General features: G+C 35.4%; 1 protein-coding gene across 2 annotated transcripts in view; it reads left to right on the forward strand.

Annotated features, from left to right (window-relative positions):
- Nucleotides 1-25,668, forward strand: part of rg (A kinase anchor protein rugose) — a 197,911-nt gene extending 172,243 nt beyond the window's left edge. For both annotated transcript variants that reach the window (XM_085655316.1, XM_035868671.2), the window contains 16 exons: nucleotides 6,047-6,164; nucleotides 8,466-8,568; nucleotides 11,149-11,264; nucleotides 14,879-14,991; nucleotides 15,067-15,207; nucleotides 16,460-16,579; nucleotides 16,753-16,905; nucleotides 16,984-17,056; nucleotides 18,004-18,188; nucleotides 18,423-18,654; nucleotides 18,794-18,874; nucleotides 18,959-19,126; nucleotides 19,299-19,562; nucleotides 19,711-19,907; nucleotides 19,984-20,135; nucleotides 20,262-25,668. In XM_085655316.1, coding sequence (XP_085511442.1) covers nucleotides 6,047-6,164; nucleotides 8,466-8,568; nucleotides 11,149-11,264; nucleotides 14,879-14,991; nucleotides 15,067-15,207; nucleotides 16,460-16,579; nucleotides 16,753-16,905; nucleotides 16,984-17,056; nucleotides 18,004-18,188; nucleotides 18,423-18,654; nucleotides 18,794-18,874; nucleotides 18,959-19,126; nucleotides 19,299-19,562; nucleotides 19,711-19,907; nucleotides 19,984-20,135; nucleotides 20,262-20,352 — 2,307 coding nt within the window. In that variant the 3' untranslated portion in view covers nucleotides 20,353-25,668. The remainder of the gene's footprint in view (nucleotides 1-6,046; nucleotides 6,165-8,465; nucleotides 8,569-11,148; nucleotides 11,265-14,878; nucleotides 14,992-15,066; nucleotides 15,208-16,459; nucleotides 16,580-16,752; nucleotides 16,906-16,983; nucleotides 17,057-18,003; nucleotides 18,189-18,422; nucleotides 18,655-18,793; nucleotides 18,875-18,958; nucleotides 19,127-19,298; nucleotides 19,563-19,710; nucleotides 19,908-19,983; nucleotides 20,136-20,261) is intronic.
- The last annotated feature ends 701 nt before the right edge of the window (nucleotides 25,669-26,369 follow it).

Below are 26,369 nucleotides of genomic sequence, written 5' to 3' on the forward strand. Positions count from 1 at the left end.
TAGATTGGTAACAGTCTCGACACTCCCTACCTTGCTCTCTCTTTCGACTAATGCGACTTGATTCATGAGCCGTGCTACTATGTTCGTATTCCAAATTTTCCCTCTCTCTCTCTCTCTCTCTCTATCTCTCTTTTTCTTTGTCTCTCTCTATCTCTCTTGTTGCTGGATAGTCGAGGGGTCAAACGCTCTGTTACATCAGCGCTCGCATTAAGGCAGGACCCGAGGGTTGCCCTGAGCACCCCTAAATGTGCCTTTCATCATCCCATTCCGACTTAATTCGTTTATCATCTGAATTATTTGTACACCCCCGCGAGAGACAGTGCTCAATTTCTTAACGTTACCGTATGGCAAAAACAATTCTTCACAATTATTCCTACGAGCTTGAGAGATCGTTCAAAATGTTTTTCGTACGTTTCAGAACAAAAATTCGATAAAATTTCGAGGAATTACGTTGATAGGTTTATTCGTGCATATGTCATGGATTATATTTACTTGATCAAAATAATAAATCGTATAATGAACGATATCGAAAATTTCATCTTTTCAAAAAAATGTTTACCCCATCGATAGATCTTTCTATTTACTACTGTATCTATTATTTACGGTATTATTGTATCAGTAGAATCTACCGAAGATCTTGATCTTCATCGGGGATTTTTCTATCCGAGATCTTCGAAAGTAGGTATCGTTTCTCAAAAAGAGCAGCCGTGACGAAAGGTTGTTTGTTGGAAATGCTTCTTTTATCCTGAAAAAAGTTTGCAGGTATATGGCGAACTTTTGGTTTCCAGTTACATCGGAAAATCTCTATATTTTTCATTCTTCAGAGGTTTCCCTCCTAAGAGTCTCTATACGAACGAGAGAAACAATATAGAGCATCTTCGATGAGGAAAAGAAAGAGGGAAATAAAAAAGGCGGGAGGGTAGCAGAATCCGTCTTGTAAATCAACTCGAACGAACGTACTCGAATAATCCCAAATAATCCCCTACTCGGTCGTTGAGCTCTGCCAGCCGGCAAAGCCAGTGGATGGTTTCGATGCTGATGTTCGGAGTACTTATTTCACGGTACGCCCGTTAAATGATACGAAAAAAGAAATCCTTACAAATTGCGATCTCTTGATCCACTCGAATTGCCTTGCGTATCGTGATTCTTATTATTTCTTCTTATCTAAACTTCTCGAATGATCGAACCTTCACATAAGTATTCAATTTATCTCATCATAAAATAACACTTTATTTGTTATTTTTTTATTTAAAAAAAAAAAAGAAAAAAAAAAGTAGATAGATACCTACATCTTACCGTATATATTCGAATTTCGTAAATTGTTTTGAAATATATCGTTTTATAATTACCTCCTACGAACCATATTATTTCCTATCCCGTTATTAGAATTAACATACGGTTTCCATACATCTGTTGCCGGAAATAGATCGCATTATCTACCATTTTATTTTATTCCACGGTAACTCGGAAAAACTGGTACGAATTAACGAAATAGAAAATATGCTGTTTTGTTTTTGGATTGTTAATTATTCGATTTTAATTGTTACTTTATTCGATCGGTATTACATAAACAAGTACATATACAAGTACATACTTCTAAAATCTTTAAAATTATTACGATTCGAAATAATAATTCGTTTTATTTATTAATAAAATGGGATAAAAAATGTATCGTTTCAATCATATTCTGGAACTAATAAAATTTGGTCTCTTTCATTTCTTGGATGGCGTAATGCGTTATCTCGAATGAGAAACGAGAAGGTAATAAAGGTATGAGAACACGCACGTGGCAAACATATTTCATTGAGATCGACGCGATGGCTCCCGAATGTTTTGTGCATTAGTTGGCTCGTTTCTTCAAGGTAAACGACTCTGTACTTCTTTTTGTCACGATGCGCCTATCAACCTTCACATTTTGAATCTAAATTTAATATCCGGAGGAAGGATTTTCTTCGACTGTATCAATTAATTTAATTTTAATTCAATCATTTAAATATAAAATTTCAAAGATTAACAGTTTAGAAATTTATATAAAAATTCGCTCGCAATGAAATATTAAAAATTCTTTACAACATAATAAATTTGCAATAGGATGACGAAATGGAAAAAGATTTTTTTTTTCCAAATCTAAACAATACCTTAGACACTATTTATCACACGTTACTCCATTTAGAAAGATCATCGCTTCAATATCCGACCACACGGGAGTATCGTGATTTCGAGTAGTTAGCACTCGAAGAAATCGAGAGGGTGCTCGAAAGAAGAAAAGAGAGCGGTTCGAGAAGGGTAAGAGGGGGTGGGAATAGGGTATGGTCCCTCTATTATTGTCCAGCACTTAATCTGTTTGTTGTACACACCGGTAGAGGACTGCTAAGTGGTTCCCCATTCTATGGGGTCTTCTATGGTGGTGCATAGAGGCGAGAGCAAAGAGAGAGAGAAAGAGAGAAAGAGAGAAAAAGAAGCGCTGTAGTGAGAAGCAGCAAGGGGCCACGTCTCTTGCGAACGTGACACATGTTGTTACATCACGTCACCCATTGTCATCGTGCGCGAGCACCAGAGTACCGCTGAGCCAAGCATGGTTTTGCTCGATGATAGACGAGCTGCTACATGGGGAGCACTAATCGCGTACCACTTGACACCTCAAAAGGAACTTCTTTCTTAAACGCTTCGAGCTCTTTTTGAACGGTTACATTTTCGAATGCGCAAACGATAGGCTTTTTTCCTTTTTTTTTTTTTATCCATTCATTTACGGATACATTTATATCTTCCTCTATCGTTTATAGGTATTATTCGTGTTAATCTATAACGACACAGGATAAAAAACTCTGAGATTTTCTAATTAAAATCTTTCATTTTCTATTTTATTCAATATTTATTCATGCGTTATGTTTCTTACTCCCTCTCGAGATTGCGGAACGTCATGTCCGCTTTGAATTACCCTGACATAGGTATATTTGTACGAGGATAAATTTTATTAATCATCGTCATATCTCGACGTCACTCAGCTCTCCTTTCTCGTGAACGTAAAGTCACAAAGATGAGAAATCTAATTGCTTCGTTCTCTTCGTAGCAATAAAAAATGCGTATGTCCGTTTCGTGAGTTTTATACTGATGTTCAAAAAGACATTTAAACTTATTTTAAGTTCGTTTATTGTCATGTCATTGACTTAAACTCATTTGCCACGCTTGACATTTTTCAACAAGTGAAATGAAATATTTTTAATTAGTATTGTCAATTAGAATTCACATAAAAAAGATCTTTGTTCTTTATGACTATCGTTTTTTGTTTTCTTTTCTTTTTTTTTTGGCTCTGTTTTTCTCTCTACTAACGCCTACGTGATTTATCTATATATCCCATAGTTCAGGTATCTAAATAATAAATGCCATGGCACGATTCGGTCCTTATCAATTTTTCCCAGTGTTTGCAATGCATTGAAAACGCGCACGCGCATTCTCAGGGGTTGAATTTGTACCTACCCTCACTCTCGATCACTCCCCATCCCAATCTTGCGCATTACGGGAAGATATCGGTGGACTCTGATAGTTCTTTGTGTATATTACAAATCGAGGATCTATGAGTAAACAGAATGATTGACTATCATCGTTCGATCATTTTGCATCTTCAGTTATATGAATATTGAAATTTCAATAATTATAAAATCTCTTCTATAATTTATTTTATTTTTGCATGTATAATTTAACGATATAAAATTTTTTTGATTTAGTGAGATTAATTCATTCATTTGAAAAATAAATAATTAATTATTCTACGTAATTATTTATCATCCAAAACATACGCTCATACCAGTTAATCAATAATTTGGTTTCGGCTAGTATTTACTCTTCTCACATCGATCTGACGTTTATGGTCCCATGAGAGATTCGAAATGGCTTACATTCTCGTAATTGAGTTTTGACGGGCTAGGAATACGTGTAGCACCCTAATGTCATCGCTAGTAGTCTTTACGTTAGTATCCGACGGACTACTGAAGATCACACAAGTACATGTAAGGATGTCCTTTTTTTCACGATTCGTTGATTCGTTTTGACGTCTATTACTTCATCCTATCGTTCGTGTCCTTACACTTTCTAAGTTCAAGAATAATGTGACATCGTTTCGTGAGATGAAATTAGTATTCAGAAATTGACTTGGAGCAAATTATTTATTTGTTTTGCATATCCAATTTAGTTATAAAATGATAGAAAATGTTCTTGAAATTAACGATGAATAACTTTATTAAGAATGACAATTTTCGAAACGGTATAACGTCATTAACACCTTCGAGACAAAATATTTATTTATTATATGAATATTAATAAATTGATTTAAATGCGATAAGACGAGACATTATTTCTTTTTTGTTTTTTTTTTCACGATAGAATCAACGATAGAAAATATCCTTAATTAGGAAGTAACGAAGTAAGCTGATTATCTTGAGAATAATTCGATTTGCAAGGCGCGAGGATATCTCGAGCATCTTCGATGCGTCCTCGTTAAAAGGGAAAAATGGAAGGGCCTGTTAGATTACGGAACGGTAAATTGGGGATCCTCGAGGACAGGCTCTTTCAGTCTTGCGCGCGCACACACACCCTTTCTTCTTGTCTCCCTTCTCTCTTTCTCTCTCTCTCTCTCTATCTATCTATCTATCTTTCTCCCCCTCTCTCTTTCTCTCTCTCTCTCTCTCTCTTTCTCTTTCCCTGTTTCTTTCTTTCCCTTTTGCCAACGGGTTGTTGTTCGCGACTCGTTCGAAGAGCGCAAGTCCGCGAGGTCCTGGGATCGATTCTCAACTCAGCAGGAGGCTCCTCCTACCACGACGGCCATCTTGCGAACGGCACTGGTCTCATTATATCACATCACACTTCACTGCATCCAGGTTACATACTTACAGTCATGCGGTTGCATACTCATTGGAATATTTTTATTTTTTTTTTCTTTTTCTTTTTTTCTTTTTTTTTTTTTTTTTCGAAATATTACCTACCTTCTTAATATCATCCCGTTGTAATGTCATTCACAAAAATAATCTTTTGAATTTTATTATCGTAAAATCCTTGAAATAATTGAATTATTTATTTTACGGATTTCTCATTAAAGAATTTATTCATTTATCATCAAAAGTTTTTTTTTTCGAGATCGATAATATGTATTTAGAAGAAAAATAATTTTTTTGTTTTTTTTTAATAGCCTAATTTTATTCAGAATTTATCTGAAAAATAAATTAATCTCGTCAAGAGAATATCAATGGTGCAAATTTAATTTTATCGTTTTATAATAAATCATTTTGGTATCGAAAATAAACTATTATTTTGTCGTATATAAATTTTCTATCGACCTTGTAATTTGATCTTGGAATAGGAATAATAATTAGTTTTGTAGCTCTCGTTTATATTTATTTGTTGTATGATTTGTTGTATGATACTCGAGAGTACATATCTATAACTATTTTAACTGTTTGGAAAAAATTGTATTTGAAATAAAAGTATAATATGGAGATACAGGAAATTGGTGGTCTATACAGCTCGATTTATATTTCATGTAATACCTACACTGTACACTATCGCGATAATTTAACATATCACAATTAATAGAATTCTCTTTAAGAAGGCACTAAATAAACGGACAATTTATTTCTTTCACCGTCGTTTTCTAATACGTTCATAATACACCTGCGTTGAAATTGATTAACGAACCCGGTTGGGTTTCGAAAGATCAGTGTATACCTATCTGATACAATTATAAAAATTTTTGGACTACGACGACAACTTCTTTACGATCAAAGTTTAATCTTAACACAGTATATTAAATTTTATATAAAGCGATTAATATAATTGATTAATTCGTATTATCGATATACGACAGCAAAATTGAAAGACAAAGTTTCTTTCGTTAGTACAAACCCGTTATCTTTCAAATATTTTACATGTCGAAAATGACATCGAAGAAAGGTGAATTTTATTTATATTTGTTCTTTCATCCAAACAAGATAATATTTAATATAATGAATATTTATTATGATCAATGATTTATCTTTTTCTAATAATATTTTAGGTATTGAAATACTGTGACCACCTACACGGAAAATGGTACTTCTCCGAGGTCCGAGCTATCTTCTCTCGTCGTTATCTCCTACAAAACGTAGCAATCGAGATCTTCCTCGCGAGCAGAAGTGAGTATTCGAAGCAGAGAATAATTTTTTTCTTTTTTTTTTTTTTTACTCTTTCTTCTTTTTCTCTCTTTCCTCTTTTCCCCTTCCTATCTTTTGTTATACTTTCAACGCTATATAACAGGGTCCAACGAGATCTCCGAAATGGAATCGAGAGAGAGGCACATTCCTTTTCTTGCTCCTACAGAGTCCGTTCTGCGTTATTTCACACGCGACGCGATCTAATCCCACGACGAGTGCCGACGACGGAATTCTGGGCTCGCCGTTAGGTGTGCGACCCCTTCGCAGTTTTTACACAATAAATATCCTTACCGACCTCGTGGTATGTCTTTTTCTAAGATCGATTTATTACAAGCTCGAAGATTTCTCGGCGATTTAACAACACACCTGCTTTACGATCCAAACGAAAAAATCATTTTTTCTTTTTTTTTTTTTTTTTTTTTTTTTTTTAATTTTTATTTTAAATACGTTCAATCGATCGAACGAATCTATTTCTGGGAGGAAAAGGAGATCGAGTAATAAAAATAAGTCGAGTATTAAAAAATTTTTTTTGAATGCGATCGTAATACCTATTTAACTGAGAATAAGAGAAAGAGATAGAATGAGAGAGAAGGAGAGAGTGAGAGAGAAAGAGAGAGAGAAAGACTTAGTGTAGGTGAGTCGTGTTGTACCTGCCGATCCTGCTGGGACTACCCCGCTGATTATTTTTACGGAGCGCAGATAAATTCTCGAGTGTCGTCCGATTCTAATCTGATCTTTCGGAGTTTCGATGCGTCGTGAAACTTTAAGCGGTGGAATGTCATCCTTAGCGAGGTGGAAACCTCGGTGGTTCGTTAAAAAATCACTGGAAAGACGCGTTCGTTAAGACGAGAAAGAGGGGGAAGAGAGGATGAGAGGGTAAGAGGTAAGAAAAAGAAAAAGAGTTAGATGCTGGGTGCCTCTGGTTGGATCTCGCGATAAATCGTCGAATAATAAAAAAAAAAAAAAAAAAAAAAAAATAAGTTACTTTATACATCGAGTATTACCCTTACGGTAAGGGTATGGATTTGAAACGTTTAACGGCACGCTTGGAATCACGTATTCTAGAAAGAAAGAAATAAAATGTAATATTACGTACGATTACAGCTTCGCGACACGCCATCTCGTCGTGATCGTCTTCTCGAAGAGAACATCTCGCGTCGGATTTTGTCTTTCTTTTTTATATATTCTTTTTTTTATACTTTTTTTTTATTTTTTATTTTTATTTTTTTTTTTTTATATTCCTCCTCTCCTTTCGTTCTTGGATCCTCATATACACGATCCTTAGCAACGGTGTAATTAATTAACGCGCGAGAGAGACGAGGTAGGCTCGCATTAAACTAACGATTATTTGCGTATTCGTTCAGCCGATTAAGTTTCTTGATGGAGAATGCGTTCGATATTCGTACGGATATAATCACGATCATGCCGACAAAGATAGTGCGAAGGGAACTAGTTCGTTATTAATTAACCGATAGTTTTGGTTTGTTAATTTTAATGAATACTTGTAGAAATAGAAACGAGGAATTTCGTATCTTTTTCGATATGTTAGATGAAATTCGAAAATTTATATATTTTTTATTTTTCTTTTTTTTCAAGTGTATAACGAAATTTAATTGTACAATAAGACTTGTTTTGTCTAACCTTCGCTTCCTTTTGTGACTTCATCCCTTCCATTCTAAACTTCTCTTTGTCTCTTAATTAAAGTCATCTTTTATCTCTTATTTTAGCACATCCACTGACTCATAAATTAGTAGTAGGTATTTATGGTAACTGTCTAATAAAACGTTACCCTTTGAACTCCCGAGGGAGATGGCCGGCGCAAGCGAAACGGTTCAAACGAAACCCTCTTCTAGTCCCTCTTGCATGTTCTTATGAAGTAAAATGTTGCTCAATATGATTAACATTTTGCTTGCACCATTAATATCTTTATCGTATTAAGAACATAGATAGAAAGAGGAAAATTTATTTCAAATATTTATTCAACAAGATTGAAATGTTTTGACTTTTGTTAAGATGGATGATATTATTCCAAGAAATATTTCTGTCGTAATATTATCCTATAGATAACTTTGTAACGATATCGATCAATGATATTATATATCATCGTAAAGGTTAAGAAAATTTATTGATGATATAACGAAGATCAAAAAATATAAATATCCTATATATATATATATTCGAAGAAACCATCAACGAAGAGATTTCGTCCCGATCTATTCGTCCGCCTGTTGAAACTATGCCGCCCCAACTATAATCTTCGGTTTAACGCCTTTTTGTCAACAGCATCGATCCTTTTCGCGTTCCCGGATCAGGCGACGGTGAAAAAGGTGATCAAGGCGCTACCGCGAGTCGGCGTTGGCATCAAATACGGGATTCCGCAGACTAGGTGAGTACCAAAGGCCACACGAGCAAATAGAGCAAAAGAGAGAGAAAAAGAGAGAGGGAGAGATAGATAGATAGAGATAGAGAGAAAAAAGAGAGAAAAAAGGGAGAGAGAGAGAGAGAGAGAGAAAGAAAGAGAGAGAGAAAGAGAGTGTCTCGTTTCAGAAACGAAGACTCCTTTTGTAGCCCAGTCTCCAAGTTTCTCCGCCGATCTCCGGCTGATCTTTCGTTGGATATCGTCGGCCACGTCGTGTGGAATGAACACGCTCGATGCATTCCTTCTTTCCTTTGTCTCTCTTCTCTCTTCTCTCTCTTTCTCTCTCTTTTTTCTCTCTCTCTCTCTCTCTCTTTCTCTCTGTCTTTCTCTCTCTATCTCTCTCTTTGTCTCTCTTTTTCTCAGAGGGACACTCTAACTCAGGGACGGATTAAATCTTTGAACGTAGATCGTTCTTTCGACCATGCTTCCTCAATTTATAGCGTTTCTCCTTTCACATAAAAACAAGAAGTTACCAGCGAGCGGATCGATTCGATATGATCGAGAAAGGGACTACTTATGTTTCCTAATAGATTAAAAATTTTAAACTCACTGATCACGTTTAAAGAGGAATCTTTTTTTTTTTTTTTACGGATCATTAGTCACGTCCTCGTTGTTTTCTATTATCAATTAAATATTAATTTAACTAAGTAAATACATTTGTCAAATGTCAAGTATTTTATGAGATTTTATAAATATTTATTTATTTATTTTTTCTTTTTTTTTTTTTTTTTTTTTTATAAACGATCCTGAATTTACGCAAAACGAAGAATTATAAAATCATTTCGTAAGAAAGATCCCCGTTCGAAGGTGTACGATATCCAATGTTGATTCGTTCGATAAGTAAAAAGGCTCTACTAGCTTTTTTCTTTCTCTCTCTCTCTCTCTCTCTCTCTCTCTCTCTCTCTCTCTCTCTCTCTCTCTCTCTCTCTCTCTTTGTCGCAAGCATCCCGAAGAGAATTTGAAAGCTACGATATGCCTATATTCTACCCCTTCTTTCCTCTAAGAAGGAGGAAGAAATACGGATGGATACAGAGAAAGAGAGAGAGAGAGAGAGAGAGAGAGAGAGAGAGAAAGAGAAAGGGAAGCAAACAGCGGCGAGAACAGAGGTTTCGCGTATCCGCATTTCGGGCCATCCATTAAGCCCTCTTACGTACGAGAGAAGCGAAGTAAAAGAAAACGAAGACGAAGAAGACGAAGACGAAGACGAAGACGAAGACGAAGACGAAGACGAAGACGAAGACGAAGACGAAGACGAAGACGAAGAAGAAGAAGAAGAAGAAGAAGAAGAAGAAGAGAAGAAGGAGTAGAAGGTGGAGAAGGAGGAGGAGGAGGAGAAAGAGGGAGAACGCAAGAAGAAGAAAGGCTTTGAATCGGCGAGAAGGATACGCCGAACCATAAATATACGGCAAAGTCAAGTCCTTACGTCCGACATCTGATTCAAGCTCTCTCTTTCTCTATTTCTCTCTCTCTCTCTCTCTCTCTCTCTCTCTTTCTCTCTTTCTCTCTTTCTCTTAACTCTTCACATCCTCGTTGAAAAAGGAGAAACAATGAAAGTCGCTATATAAAATCGGTGCCGTGACGCTCTCTCGACTTGTATCCCGACGATCCTTCTTTACGGGAAACTGGATGAGAACGACCGAGAGAGAGAGAGAGAGAGAGAGAGAGAGAGAAAGAAAGAGAGAAACGAAGGGAGCAAGGAAAAGAAAAAGGGAAAAAGAAAAAAGAGAAGAAAGAGTAAAAGAAGAAAAAAAAAGGAAAGAAAGGAGAAACCACGACGATCTTTTCTCCTTCCGTATCGCGAGAGAGGATCGTCGAAGGAATGCCGAACGCAGGCCGTATAATGAAAACGTTATATCGCGCATTCGCGAGGAGCTTTTTTGCGGCTTATCGATCGGATCTGGATCGTGCTTAGCATTGGGGCTACTTCGCGAGGAAAGATAGATAGAGAAGGAAAGAGAGAAGGAATTTTGTCCTTTCGATCGTTTTTAAAAGTAAATCCTTACCTTTTATGGTTATCGTAACTGGAAGGACCGACATAAAAAAAGAAGAAAAAAAAAATAAAATAAAATAAAATGAAAAGAACGAAAGAAATACGTTTGTTAATGATCCGTTTTTTTTTTCTTTTTTTTATTTATTCATTTTCCGTCGAACGACCACGAATTCAATTGTAATTTCGAAATCTTCAAAAGAATTCCATTTATGACGGAAAGACGTCCGCAAATTTTTCTATTTACAATGAATTTATCGATTGGAGGAACATATTATTAATAACAATCTTAATAAAAATAAGATAACTAGAAATTATTTTTGTCCTGATCAACGTTACATGATAATTACACGTCTCGGAATCAGTCGTAAAAATTAATTTACTCAGCAGGTTAGAGACAAACTCGTTAGGAGTTTCTTGTTTTGAAATGCGTATATCGTACTTCGTCGCGGTATTTATTAAAATATAATATCTATTAGCTTGCTTTATTCTTATCGCTTTGTAAGATTGTTCGATTTTAAACGATTGTAAAATTAATCTTTTGATTGTGTTCATTTTAGGAGAGCATCGATGATGTCGCCAAGACAGCTTATGAGAAGTTCCAACATGACGCAGAAATGGCAGCGTCGAGAGATTTCGAACTTCGAATATTTGATGTTCTTAAATACGATTGCTGGTAAGTAAAATCGTCAATGATTACGCATTTGATTAAATCATAAAAATATTTTCTCAAGAAAAAGAAGCGATTTATTTATCAATCGTGTAAGCGGAAAATGTTACGAATTGAATAGCAAACATTGGTATTGATGTTCTCGTAAAGAAAGAGAGAGAGATGCAAAGAAAAGAAGAAAGAAAGAGAAAAAGAAGTATAGAAAAGAGAATAGAAAAGGAGAGAGGGAAGCAGAGTCGAGCTTTTTATGGCTGCGCACGGGCGGATGGAGTCTGTCGTTGCGCATTAGGGATGTTCTCAATCAGCCCTGTGTTCCTTTAGCTACCCCATGCGAGTAATCCCTATGTCGTGGGCCTTGGTAATCCTCTCCCTAGGGACACACCGACTCTCTTCTTTCGTCTCGGTTTCTCCGCGGCGACCCTCCAAGCGGGTTTTCGATGCCGCTTCTTTGTTTCTCTTTGGTTTTAATATCGGCTTCCCTCGATGCGGTAGTCGAAATCACGAAACTCGAGACGTTGCCCTGGAGGTGGTTTGACCTTCGTGCTACCCCTTTTCTCATACCACCTTCGTTTTCTAAGGAGGGATTAATATTTTTCGAGGGATATGCGATCGAATGATGAAAGATTTCATTTTCAATTTATTTTGTTCATCATATGGTTTATCATTTCATTTTTCATTTCATTTAATCTTATTCCAATGAAATTTTAATAACAGTGCTCGTAAAATTATAGAAAGATATTTAATATCGAATTCGATCGAACGGTTAAATGCATTTTCGAGACAAAAAAAATAAAAAAAAAAAAAACGAAAGAAAAAAAGAATAAGTTTTCGATCTTACACGATCGGAAGGTATACCTACATTCTTATAGAGTTAACGAGCGAACACGAAAGAACAAGAATCGGGGCATAAAGTTTCTGTTCGCCCACGCTATGCCACGCTTTCTTAATGACGGCGATGATCACGGACGGGTAATTATTCGTATTTCGGCGTGCGAAAGCCAATGCCCAGAGGGTGGCCCCTGTCGCTATTTACGAGCGTTATATATTAATTGCACGAATAAATAGCACGCGTTACAAGATGATGTACGAAGAAAAAGAACGAAAGAGAGAGAGAGAGGGAGAGAGAGAAAGAATGACGAGAGTCCTTTTGGAAGACCGCCATTTGCATCCTCGATTCTTTCATATTCTTATGAACAACGCTAAACGCGGGTATCTCATGTTATACGACTTTCTTCGTATTGGTTTGTTTGTTTCGAATTAATTAAGGTAAGGATCAGACGTAAATTTGACGGTGACGCTAGCCTTCCTTCGGTGTGGCAAGGAAAGTCGAGTCGAGTCAGTCAGGTTGAGCTTGGATACAAGGTGGCCCAGAATTTTGAGACGCAAGAAAATGGTGTCAGCTTTAGAGAGAAAATTTATGTAAAAAATATTAGTTTTTTTGCCTTTTTTTTGTTATATATATATATATATATATATATATATATATATATATATATATTAAACTCTGAAATTCTTATGGAATGTCGAAGATGCAACGTGACAAGTTGAAAGATCGAACGATTTTGACAAATTTTGAAAATGAAAAAATATATTATTTTTCGATATACAGATAAGTCAGTTCATTGACGACTTTTTTTTCCGTTGCTTCATTTTTTTTTTTTTATCTTTGAAAAATATATACACGCTTGACTAAATCTTAACACCGGATGGTTAAGAACGAGCTTGTCTCTTTCGACGCGTATCGTACTTATTATAACGTCGCCTTGTCGCGCGTTGAAACGAGCGAGGAAAGGATAAAAAGAAAAAAGATAAGGAAAGAAATAAAAAGGTGATAGGTATTCATATATTATGCAGGATGTTTCAAAAAAAGTCGATTAAGTCAACGAAGCTTTTATCAAACTTTATAGAACCTTTCTAGAACCTTTTTAGAGTTTATAAGTTTATCTTTATTAGCAAGTAACGTGTTTAATTGAGAAACAGGATAACTCATTATCGATAATCATATATGTATAAAAAAAAAAAAAGCAAAACAAAACAAAATAATAAACTAGATATATCACATAGTACAATTTATAATGCAATGAATGAATGATAAATGATAAATGGTCGTTGATCGAAGTATTATAATCAAATGTAAATTGATGAAAATGAAAAATGTATCGCACTGTAAATATCTCGTCGTTCTTAATTTAGTGAAATTTCAAATGTGAAAAGCGAGAGGGTATGGATATAGAAAAGAAGAAAAGATACGTAAAAAGAAGGAAGAGAGGTGGAAGGACTCGAGTGCGAATCCAAGGAGGGAGTTAAGCGCGAAGGCGGAGGGCAAAGGGACATTCCGCTTGTCGCGAGGAGTTCCGAGAGCACTCGCTCACGGCGACGCTACCATTAATAATGACTTTGATGCATAACGCGACCGTGCTATTATTCAAGCCGCCGTCCTCGTCTCTCGGTCCGAGTTCTCTTCCTGCGGACCTCCACAACCCTCTTCTCTTTCTCTTTCTTTTTTTCTTTCTCTTTCTCTTTCTCCCTCATGGACTTGTCTCACGATTTACGGCGCATTGTAGTGACGACGGGACGCGCCTGTCTTTCGCGGTTGTAACTTCGAAGCCGCGAAAAATTCCTTTTATTCTACTCTATCCTATTTTCTCATCGTCTTCTTTATCTTTTCCATTTTTTTTTCTTTTTATATTTTACTGTTTAACGTTCGATTTTACTATCTCTTTTAGCGAACTTGTTATCAATTGAATGTCTAAGCATAATGTCTAGATATGCATGTGTATAGAATAGTTATAGAATAGATTTATAATCATTGATTAAGTTCGATACTTATTAGTTCGAACCGAAAGGAAATTCTTTTCTCAAAATGAAACAGCTCATTTCACGAAGCAAAAAGATTTAGACCGTTCCCAGTGAAACGTTACGTGTCTGACGAGGACTTGCTGACGTGCTTTAATTAGCGACAGGGAAAGAGATTAGACGAACTGGCAGGAGTAGCTAGCGCGGACTTTTGCCGTCACTAATGCATCTCGGAATGGGATTCCGTCGAGGGGCTCTACTTCTTAAAGGAGAGGGGGTGCCTGCCGACAATTTCAGGAGCGATTAGCCGTCACGCTCTGAGTTATGCGTTTACTAAACGGAGCACCGTGGCCCATTGAGAGCGAAGACTCACTTTTCGTAAAAATAGAGTTGGCCTAGCTATCCTCGTATATCACCCGCGATATTCTCTCTCTCTATCTATCTATCTCTTTCTCTCTCTCTTTTCCTTTTTCTTTCTCTTTCTTTTTTTTTTCTTTCTCTTGGTACTACGCGTGCGAGTAGATATGCGAGGGTGGCTCGCGCGTAAGATCGAAGAAAAAACTGGCCCAGTTATCGTGCTTCTCATTTAAAGCCTCCGACGGTCGTACTTCATCTATTTCTGGGCCTCCTCGGAATGAGATTTAAAAATGAAATCGTCAGTATGAATTACCTACGTGATCGTTCTTTTTTTTTTCTTTTCTTTTTTTCTCATTTCTTCTTCCTTTTTTCTAAGTACGAAAGAAACAGTATGTTTCTTCCGGGTTAAAATCAATAAAACATCTTTGTTCGTTTATTTCGAACTTATATGAAACATTTCATTTCAGGTCGAACTTACAACGATTTGAATCAGTATCCAGTCTTTCCTTGGGTCCTGACGAATTATGAGACCAAGGAACTTGATTTAAGCTTACCTAGCAATTATCGCGATCTGTCAAAGGTAAATTCTTATTTTTCCTGATCTCATATAAAGTGTTACATATTTTGTATAATATTGTTATTCTTTTCTCTATAGCCAATCGGTGCTTTGAATCCCAGTAGGAGGGCTTATTTCGAAGAACGTTTCCAAAGTTGGGAACACGACAGTATACCACCGTTCCATTATGGAACGCATTATTCTACAGCAGCGTTTGTTTTGAATTGGATGATACGCGTGGTAAGTTATTATATATTTACTCTTAGCTTTTTTTTTCCAGATTAATAAATATTTGAGAGATTTTTATCATTAAATTCAGAATTAGGGTTTCTGTATATTAGCGAATATCTTGTCTTCCTGATAATCGGAAAACATCTTACCCGGTTTGATTTTCAAAGAGATTCATAAATTCGTCGAGAACGTTAAGAAGAAAGATTCTAAACTAGTGGCGCATTGCTCTGTCATGACGTTTACGATCTCGCTATTCGATTTACCGATTCTAGAACTTTTGAATCCTGCCCGACGCCCTTTCATTTAACTATCGGCGAAACGAGTATTTTGCGATAAGTATCTTGAGATGAGAGACCACGTCGATTTTCTTATTTCTCATGCGTTTTATCGTTTAATCGGCCATGTCGTAAAGAAATTATGACTTTATAGCTCTCTGTTCACAGTTATTCGAGGCGTGTTCAAAGAATTTCACGATCGTTGGACGACTCTCGAAGAAAGAACATGGGAGCTATTTATTTATAGTCATTTGGATACATTTTAAATTATTTTATTACACCGTTCGATTACTTTTGTGTAGAATGTTTATTTATTTTAAGTTAATTATCATGAAATTTTTCGAGTCATTCTTTATTTTATATAAATTGAATGGATTATAATAATTTCAATAAAAACAAATCCAAAAAGATGAGATTAGTTTTGTTCGAGTCTTGATTCGAGAGTTCTAAATTTTATTATCGACGAAATATCAGATATCTACTGTGAGAAAATGATCGGAATTTTGAAAAAATGCAAGTGATCCGACGATTCATTCCGTTATAGATCAACGGAGGATGAAAAGCGAGCGGTAGATGTCAGAATAAAGTGGTCCTTATAAAGTGCCCTTAAGTGGCCGTTTAAAGTGGTGCCGCCTCTACCACGCCTCGTCACCCGCCCTTTTTTCATGCTTCCGGTCATCGAAAAAGGATAAGATTTATGCGCTGACATTAGTTAACCATGCTCTTTCCATTCATCATATAGAATGTTGACGAAGATACGTTTCTTTTTATATAGCGTGAAACTCTCGAATTATTTCGAATCGAATTACATTTTAAAATGTTTAAACATGTCTCCGATGTAAATGTATAAAAAAAATTATGTAAATCGAATACAAAAATTTTTTTTTTTTAATGTTATTTAATATTAAATATTTTTTGTTTGAGTCATCTAGTAATATACTTGTTTGATCTTTTATTATTATTTTTTTTTGTTTTTGTTTTTTTAGGAACCGATGACCACAATGTTCTTGGCACTCCAAGGCGGAAAGTTTGATTATCCGAATAGACTTTTCTCATCCATTGCACTTTCCTGGAAGAACTGTCAGCGCGATACGTCGGATGTCAAGGTTCGTTGAGTTTGAAACGTTGCAAACGAGTGGTCGGCCCACCTCGAAATTTACATATTAGAGGCGTGTGCATGCTCCGCCTTTTTACTAAAGAGACGTATAGAAGTTTCTCCTCGTGTCTATCGTTGTTATCGCGAACGTAATAATAATAAATTTTTCGTCCTTGTTAACAGGAACTTATACCAGAATTTTTCTTCCTGCCGGAAATGCTTGTCAACAGCAATCGTTATCGCCTTGGCAGACAGGAAGACGGTAGCGCGGTTGGTAACGTTGAATTACCTCCTTGGGCATCATCACCTGAAGAATTTATAAGGATCAATCGAATGGTGAATCATCGACAATTTTCAAACGAACCAAGTCTATCGAATTTTCGAGCTATATTTCGAATTATATTTTATTTTCAGGCACTCGAGTCTGAATTCGTATCTTGTCAATTACATCAATGGATCGATTTGATATTTGGTTACAAGCAGAAAGGTGAGTTTACATTCGTTAAAAAGAGATAACTTAGAAAAGAGATGAGTTTTTTTTTTCTTTTTCAATTTAAATCTCACAATCGTTTTTTTAATCATACTTATTTACAATTTAGAGTAAAAAGAAATATTATATTTTCTTTTCGATTGTATAACACAAAGAATATCGATTGATAATAATGAAATTAGATTTCTCATGGTATGCTGAATTTTGAAATTGAGATACCGCAGTTTGTACAATGTTACGAGTCGTAAGAGAATGAATCAGAAGCGTCTATTGGGACAAGGCTAGTCGAGTCAGATTGAATTTCGGAGGATGTTAATTACCGGTGGCGCCTCTATATCCGGCGCTTCCTCGAAGATGCTCCTTCTCTTTCGTGAAAAGACTTGGAAATTTATGCATGTGTATAAGGGAAGTATATGTGTAAGAAAGAGAGAGAAATAGAAGGGTGGCCGACGTATGGAAGGAATTAGTCTTTAGTTAGCTTCCATCTTTACCATCACCGTGTCTTGAGCAATTAGGCACGTGTGCCGGGTGCGACAATGCGTCTCACTCGTAATATGCAACACATTTCAAAGATTACCAACCAGCCGAAAGTAGCGCCAAACGGAAATACCGGCCACGAATGATTTTGAAGATTGTCTTGACGTAGCCTGAGGACTTGAAATATTTCGAAAAATTCAAATAATAACAATCGATCGAAATTTCGTTGATAATTATGAGCAAAAAAAAGAAATCGTTGTCTAATAATTTACATCAATTAATAAAGAAATTGAAGGAAATCAACAAGATTTATGTTTATTTTTAATTAAATTTCATTTGTTTTGTATCGAAATCAATGATCGGATCATTTTAAAATGACCCTTTGAAGTATTAATTCGAAAGTATCAAAAATTTTTTATAATTTAAGAAACTTTTTTTCTTAATCGATTCGTATTCGATTTCAATAGGTCCTGAGGCGGTACGAGCCACAAACGTATTTTATTATCTCACATATGAAGGTAGCGTGGATCTTGATGCGATAACAGATTCAGTGATGAGAGAAGCGATAGAGAATCAGATAAGAAACTTTGGACAGACTCCGTCACAGCTTTTAATGGAACCGCATCCACCTCGAAGCTCGGCTATGCATTTGGTGAGTCTTTCGAGAAACGCATTTTCTTTTCTTTTTTTTTTTTTTTTTCGTTTTTAATTACTTTGACACTTGTCGTTATGATTCTTGGCGAATTCCTCGAACGTATGTCACCTTCAACGGAAGGTCAACGAAACGTACATACGTGATTCAATGAAAACAAAAACTTCGAGAAAAGGTTACAGAGCTATATGTTAGTTCATCGATAAGCTATGTACCCTTTTCTCTACGATTTAGGATACTTTTTGGAGCTCTTCGACGAAGCTGCATAAGACTCTTCCCATTTTGCAGTCACCGATGATGTTCTCCAGTATACCGGATGACGTTTGCATGACAATCAAGTTCCCATCGAATTCACCGATCTGTCATATATCGGCCAATACCTATCCGCAATTACCATTACCATCGGTCGTTACTGTTACAACCGGACAACAATTTGCTGTTAATCGATGGAATACAAATTATGCTGGTAAATAGCATGATATTATATTATCATTTTTTAATAACGATAAATAATTCATACAATAAGTATTTTCAATCAGATAAGATATAGAGAGAATAATGTTTCTGATAAAAATTTATTTTCTTTTTCTTCTTTTTTGTTATAGCATCAGTACAATCCCCAAGTTATGCCGATACACCACAAGCTCAGGCAGCGAATCAACCTCTTTCCATGGATCCAGTTTTATGTGAGTTTTTAGAGAAAAGAAATTATGAAAGAAAAATCTCTCTGTCTCTCTAACATAATCAATCGTAAAAATTTGTTGTTTTAGCACAAGCAGCAAATAGCTCGAATCCAGCATTGCGTCGTCATTTGGGTGACAATTTCAGTCAGAAATTAAAAATTCGAAGTAATTGTTTCGTTACCACAGTGGATAGTCGATTTTTAGTAGCTTGTGGCTTTTGGGATAACAGTTTCCGTGTGTTCTCAACTGAGACAGGTAACAAAACGAATAAAAATGAACGAAAAAAAACGACTTGTTTGAGTATATTAATATCAAATATTATATTAAAAAAATAATTTAATATATATATATATATATATATATATATATATATATCACTGAAATTAATTATTTTAATATCGGATCTTTCTAAAATGTATTTTTCTAGCCAAAATTGTCCAGATCGTTTTCGGGCATTACGGTGTGGTGACGTGTTTATCTCGTAGCGAGTGCAATATTACCTCTGATTGCTATATTGCTTCCGGAAGTGCCGACTGTACGGTATTGTTATGGCATTGGAACGCTAGAACGCAGACTATTGTCGGAGAAGGTGAAGCACCTGCTCCTCGTGCTACATTGACGGGTCACGAGCAACCGGTCACGGCTGTTGTCATTTCGGCCGAATTGGGCTTGGTCGTTTCCGGTTCCTACTGTACGTGAATTTTCTTTGATCGTATATTTTTTTTTAATATTTTTCTCCTTTCTATTTTCTTTTTTTTTTTTTTAATATCATCATGCATTAACATTTTTAAGCAATTAGTAAATATTAAAATTCTTTAACTGATTTTCTCGAAATATAGATGGACCTGTCTTAGTACACACGACGTTCGGTGATCTTCTAAGGTCCCTCGGAGCACCAAATGGATTTTCATCTCCCGAAAATATCGCTATGTCGCGGGAAGGTGTAATCGTTGTAAATTATGAACGTGGACATGTCGCTGCTTTCACCATTAATGGAAAGCGTCTACGTCATGAATCGCACAACGATAATCTTCAGGTAGAAATGGCGTTTCGATCTTCGTTGATAAGCCGATAAATTCATCGATTTAATGCCATTATTTAATTTCGTATAGTGCTTGCTATTGAGCAGAGATGGCGAGTATCTGATGACCGGTGGTGACAAAGGGATCGTAGAAGTTTGGCGAACGTTTAATCTTGCTCTCCTCTACGCTTTTCCAGCTTGCGAGAGCAGTGTGCGTTCTTTGGCACTCTCTCATGATCAAAAGTAAGTATCGTAACTTTGAACGATCGGTAAGTAAAATGGTTTTTCCTTGAATTTCGATCATTTATTTGCATTATAAGTTGAATTTTTTACATTAAAACAATTCGGCTGATGCATATTTCCTTTTAGGTTTCTGCTAGCTGGTCTAGCTAATGGTTCGATCGTAATATTCCACATCGATTTCAACAGGTGGCATCATGAATTTCAGCAACGTTACTGAAACTGCTGCTTCTTCCTCCTTTAGCGAGCAAAAAAGTTCGCTCGCGTTTCCCGCGAAGATCAACAAAGCGACCATGGATCTATATAAAATTCGTGACAAGGAACAACAAGGACACGCTTTTTCGAAATATTGATGAGTAAGGGACAAAATGAAAGAATAAAGAAGATAAGTGTTCTGTGCAATGAAAAATTTAAGAAAAGTAGACACAAGGAGGGTGAATCCGTATTAAATAATCCACGATTATTCAGCGCTCAGCAATAAGCTCGCTTTTTACAAATTGATAAGAAATAATGTAGCGCTTTTTTCAAAGTGTTTTACGAGAAAATATTCGAACATTGGTAATAGAGAGAGAGAGAGAGAGAGAGAGAAAGAAAGAGAGAAAGGGGAAGGGAGGAAGAGAATAAGAAACAGTGTGTGAGAGAAAGAGAGGCAAATGTCGATAGAAAAGAGAAAAATTCGCTCGATTCTCGCACGTTAATTTTGCACTATTTGATTCCGATGAACTGTCGGAAAAGCGGAAGGAACTTTTCAAAGATTTTCCGACAGTTCCGATCGATAAGGGCGGAGCTCGTTGTGAGCTCCTGATCGAGCGACATACGCTCAATGCTAGTCAATTAATCGAGACACGGAAGTAGCTGAGTTATTCTCACGTTTTCGATAAACAAAGCGGATCGGAATTGACAATGAAACAGAAAAAATAAAAAGGAATAAAAAAGAAAATAAAAAGATGTTTCACGAAGGCGGGAGGAAAATCGAAAAAGAACAAAAAAGAATAAAAGAATATAAGAAATGTGCAATGCCGACGTAACGCCGGCATAAATCGCGAGCCGTTCAAAAGTCGCGTATTTTCGGTTCTCTTCGGCCGTGTACAGGATATATTAGAGCGTAAGTTAATTTTTACGGCTCGAATCGCGCGGGTTCATTTATAACCCTCGCTCATTCAAAAGCTACTATCTCGTTTCCTTTACCCTTCGTTAGTAACTCTTTTCCTGTAAATAATAAATCGCCGTGTTATGTAAACTTATGTATACACATGCACACATTCACAAACACACAAATACATGCATATATACATAATAAAATGGTGTGCAGATAAACTTAAAAATAAGAGAATTACGGAACAAAATGATAATATACGCGTATGCGTTCGTTAGCGTTAGGGCGATTGATTTCATTTAAACGAAAATGGAAAAAAGTAAAAAAAAAAAAAAGAAAAAAAAAGAAAAAAAAAGAAAAAGAAAGAAAAAGAAAAGATGGAAAAAAGAAAAAAGAGAAAAAATACCGCGTACCGTCTTATATATGAACAAAAAAAGAAAACATATTACGTAGGAAGAGAGGCATCTTATTTCCACAAGCAAGTCTGTTAAAAGTTATAGAAAAAGAAAGAAACAATAACAAAAAAAGAAGAAAAAGAAAACGAAAAAGAATAAGAATAAGAATAAGAATAAGAATAAGAATTACGTCGCTCTCACGATTTTTCTAACCTTTTCGGTTAAGAGCACGCGAGCAGCATCACCTTAAATTTCGAGGCACGCGAAAAGAGAATGGTAGAGAAAGAAAAAGAGAATATAAGAAATGTGAGATAGATGGCATTCTCTTTGTATACTCTGCCGTCCGCGAAGCTTTTGTATAATCCGTGTATCTACGCTAATGAGCACTTCCCTGAATTACACCTGCTATATATCTAAGATTCCATTTCCCCCTTATCCGACTTACTATATGCACTTAAGTAAGCCTGTCCCTGTTTACTACACACTATTTACCTCAGCCCACCCTTATCCAATGTTCGCGTCCTTCGAAAGAGATCCTAATTTTATCAAAGCCGTCCAGCTTAACTTTTTGCGAGGATATTTCTTGGTATTTTCGCACACGAGATATATAATCAGCAGATCGATTAAATTACATAGGCTAAAGAAATGTGGTTTTAAACATCTCGAATTCATTCTGACAGTGGTCCGTCGTATCACCGAAGGATCAACATTTCTTCTTTCACGATTGGACCTAGTGCGTCCTTCGTGGAAGTTGATTTTGTGTAATAGATAGAATAAGAGAGAGAGAGAGAGAGAGAGAGAGAGAGAGAGAGAGAGAGAGAGAGAGAGAGAGAGAGAGAGAGAGAGAGAGATATGCGTGTGTGTGAAAGAGAAAAAAAGAGTTCGAATGATTTAAGACAGCGAAATATTTTGATTAGATACAAAAAGGAAAGGATTGATATTAATTACTCTGAGATTCATTTTTATTACGATTTTTGCGAAATAATTTTTATATTGAAAATTAAATAAAACAGAGATGGATAACGTTAGGAATGAAGATAATTTTCTCGTGTTACTGCCTTTATAAATCGATATTTTTCGAAGCTAAAAAGAACGACGAACTCTCGGTATGAATGTAACTGATAATGGTAGAAGAGCACGTATAGCTTTGAGTCGTTTGCACTTAGTCTTTGATGCATGCTTTCTTCAAACGTATGACTCGTCCTCGCTTCGTTTCGCTTTGCACAACGACGCAAAAATTAATCGAGCTGTCTCGATGGACAATCGTTTTTATCCGCGCGAGCGCATGTTAATCAGCGAGATTACAAGACGTGGTTATTGATATCGATAGGGTGTGTCATAGCTATTCCATTTTTTCGGAGACTTCGAGGGGGGAAGATCTTCATGTCGCGAAGTGGGACAAAGGAACGTGAATGGGCGTGAAAAATGTTTTACGAGTGAAGGAAAGATTTCTTCAAGTATAACAAGTGCGAAATTCGTGTGTTACGGACTCGCGGAGGCTATTTTTCGCGATTCCATGGAAGTACAATAGAATTTGTTATTATAGAGATAGTTGGGAGAAAAAAAAAAAGAAAAAAAAGAAAAAAAGAAAAAAGGAAAAAAAGAAAGAAAAAAAAAAACAAAAGAAATAGGATTTGGAAATCAATCTTAATTTCTACGATAGCATTATTAAGCGAATTATATTTTATTATGCCTCTTGTCCCCTTTATATTTTATATTTTTATTTGAAACATCTTTTATGCGTTTATCAATCTTATCTTAAAAATTTTTTTTTTTTATATTACAGAAACTTTCGATTTACATTTAAATCGATCGAGATCATTTGCCGGGTCGTCGACATTTATTTAAAAGGTTCGAATGATAAACAGCTCAGGATGCTAAACTAGTCAGAGACTTCTCTTTTATAAATGCAGAGGACAAAGATGAAAGTAGTCGCGAACGAAGGTCTACGTGGTCCGTATCGATCATAGATGTTGATATAATATTTAAAGGCATTCTTAATGCTATTATTGTCTACGGCTTAAGTGTAAAAAATGTAGGATCGCATGGTTCCGTCGTTTGTACCGTTCGAGTTACATGCAATAGAGCTGTCGAAAATCAATATTGTGTATATTAATCAATACAGGAAATTACGTCGATGCTTGCATGCGACAGTGGATCAATCGATCCCTCTCGATCGCTCGTCGTACGTACGGTATTATTATCAATGATAATGATGACGATGATGATGCTGATTATTATTATTATTATTATTATTATTATTATTATTATTATTATTATTATTATTCTTATTAATCTTATTATTATTATTATTATTATTATTAATTTTATTTTTATTGTATTATGATTATTAATATTAGTATAGAAACGTAAGGAAATCTTAAAAAAAAGAGAAAAGAAAAAAAAAAAGAAAAAAAGATAATGTTTCGTGTGCAATGTGTCAAGTAACAGTAATGTTCGCCAAATTGGGCGTGTTCTTTTTATTTGTGCATGATGATCGTAAAATGTTCCCTTCGCGATTCGGATACGAGTGAAAAAAAAAAGTGAATTTAAGTAATATAAGCGCGAGAGGAAGAATATGTGTATGTGTGTGAATGAATGAAAGGAAACGAATGAAAGAAACGACGATGAAGTTCGAAAATAATCGAGATAAAGGTGAAAGAGTCGTGTTTGATGCTTGCAAACACGATATAATTAGTTTTCTTGTAAACGTATAAGATTGTATTTCTATCGCGCATATAATCGTTTTACGTGTACTTAAGTGTACAGGAGCATATTATCGACGTCTTATTTTCGCTACTAATATAAGAGAGTGAGAATGTATGAGAGAAAGAGATAAAGATAGAGATAGAAGTAGAGAAAGAGAGAGAGAGAGAGAGAGAGAGAGAGAAGAGACAGAGAAAGAGAGAAAAAGAGAGATAGAGAAAGAAAGAAGGATGTACGAAGAGAAAGAATAACGTGAAAAGTCACACACATACACACGCTACGTATACATTTCATCGGCGATTTTCTGCTTTCCCTCTCGACCTAACGTTTTTCCGTCGACGTTCGACGAGCGAGTCTAATTATTATTATTATCATCGTTATTATAACAATCAGTGCAATAATAAAGGAAAGATTTTTACGAGAGATTTTCTTTTTCGATTGAATGGTCTGGGGAAGACGTTCGCGTATGTAAGAGAGCAAAGCAAGTTAATGTCGGTGATGATGTATCTTAGCGGTGCGAAAAAATTTCGTGTAAAATGATAAAAGCGATGAAAAAGAAACAAAAAAAAAAGAGAGAGAAAGAAAAAAGGAAGAAAGAAAGAAAGAAAGAAAACAAAAAGAGACGTGAGAAAGAAGAGTTTTTATATTTGTTTATAGATGTGTGAGAATGCTGCACTTTTCGAGCATGTTGTTAGTGAATTCCCTCCATATTGCTATATATACATATAAAAGGAAGTTTAAAGAAAGCAACAACAATAATAACAGCAACAACAATAACAACAATAACAAGAAAAAATAATGAAACAAGAAGAACAAAAAAAAAAAAAGAAAGAAATAATGGCAAATAACAAGTCGATTTTCTGTCCGTACTTGAACTTCAGTATATATATATACATATATATATATATATATAAAATATATTGCTACTATTTTAAATAACGCTAAGTACAACGCTACAAGAGTTTGCCTATAATTATATTATTACGATTACTACATTCTATTGTCATTATTATATCGATTAATGTCCTTATTGGATTAATACGGATTATGAATTATAAACGTACTTAATATTACGGATGAACGAAAAAAGTGGAAAAAAAAGAACAAGAAAACGTGATGAAAAACAAAATAAAAAGAGAAATTAATGGGAAAGAAAGAAAATAGCTCGGAGGAGGAGATATTAGGAGTACTATAAATTTGTATATGATATGTAACGACAAAAAGAGAGAAAGAGAGAGACAGAGAAAGAGAGAGAGAGAGAGGGACAGATAGAAAGAGAGAGAGAGAGAGAGAGAGAGAGAGAGAGAGAGAGAGAGAGAAAGAGAGAGAGAGAGAGAGAAAGAGTTAAGACCCAAATTAATTAATGTTTTTGCGTGTTGAGTAAACGATAACAGGGATACGTTTTACTTCATTCAGAAATCAATCTTCGAATTGCTAGACCGATATTAAAAAAAAAAAGAAAAAAAAATAATAAAAAAAAGAAAAAAAAAAGAAAAAAAGAAAGAAAGAAAACGAAAAGAAAGCTACGAAAAATATAAATCAGTAGACTTTCTCGTCGAGCTCGTAAAAAAAATGGGGAACTTTTTCTTAATCGATTCGTTCGTACACGAAGGGCTGCCTGTAGAATTATTATGAATCTATGATAGATTACTCGACGCGTTCGAAACGATTCATCGCAAAATTCCCAGAGCAAGAAAATTAAAAAAGAAAAAAAAATAATAAAAAAAGAGAAAAAGAAAAAAAAAGAGAAAGGAAACAATAGATCGGACATTTTTGTTTTGAATCGTTTCGAATACTCGTCTTCATCGATCCTTCGTTTCGCTATTCGCGGCGTTTAAGAGCGACGGGGAAAAACGAAAGACATTCCAAAACAATAATTACATACATCACGGAAGGAAAAGAACCGATTTTTAGTCCGATCGTTCTAGTGGTAGGTCGTGCGATAGAAAGGATTAAAAAGAAAAGAAAAAAAAAAAATAAATAAAACAAGAAAAGAGAAAAAAAGGATACGGTGATTCAATGAATGCATAAACATTACTG

The sequence above is a fragment of the Vespa mandarinia genome, chromosome 2 (assembly GCF_050613455.1).
Source record: "Vespa mandarinia isolate Hongniang chromosome 2, ASM5061345v1, whole genome shotgun sequence".
NCBI classification, from domain to species: Eukaryota; Metazoa; Arthropoda; class Insecta; order Hymenoptera; family Vespidae; genus Vespa; species Vespa mandarinia.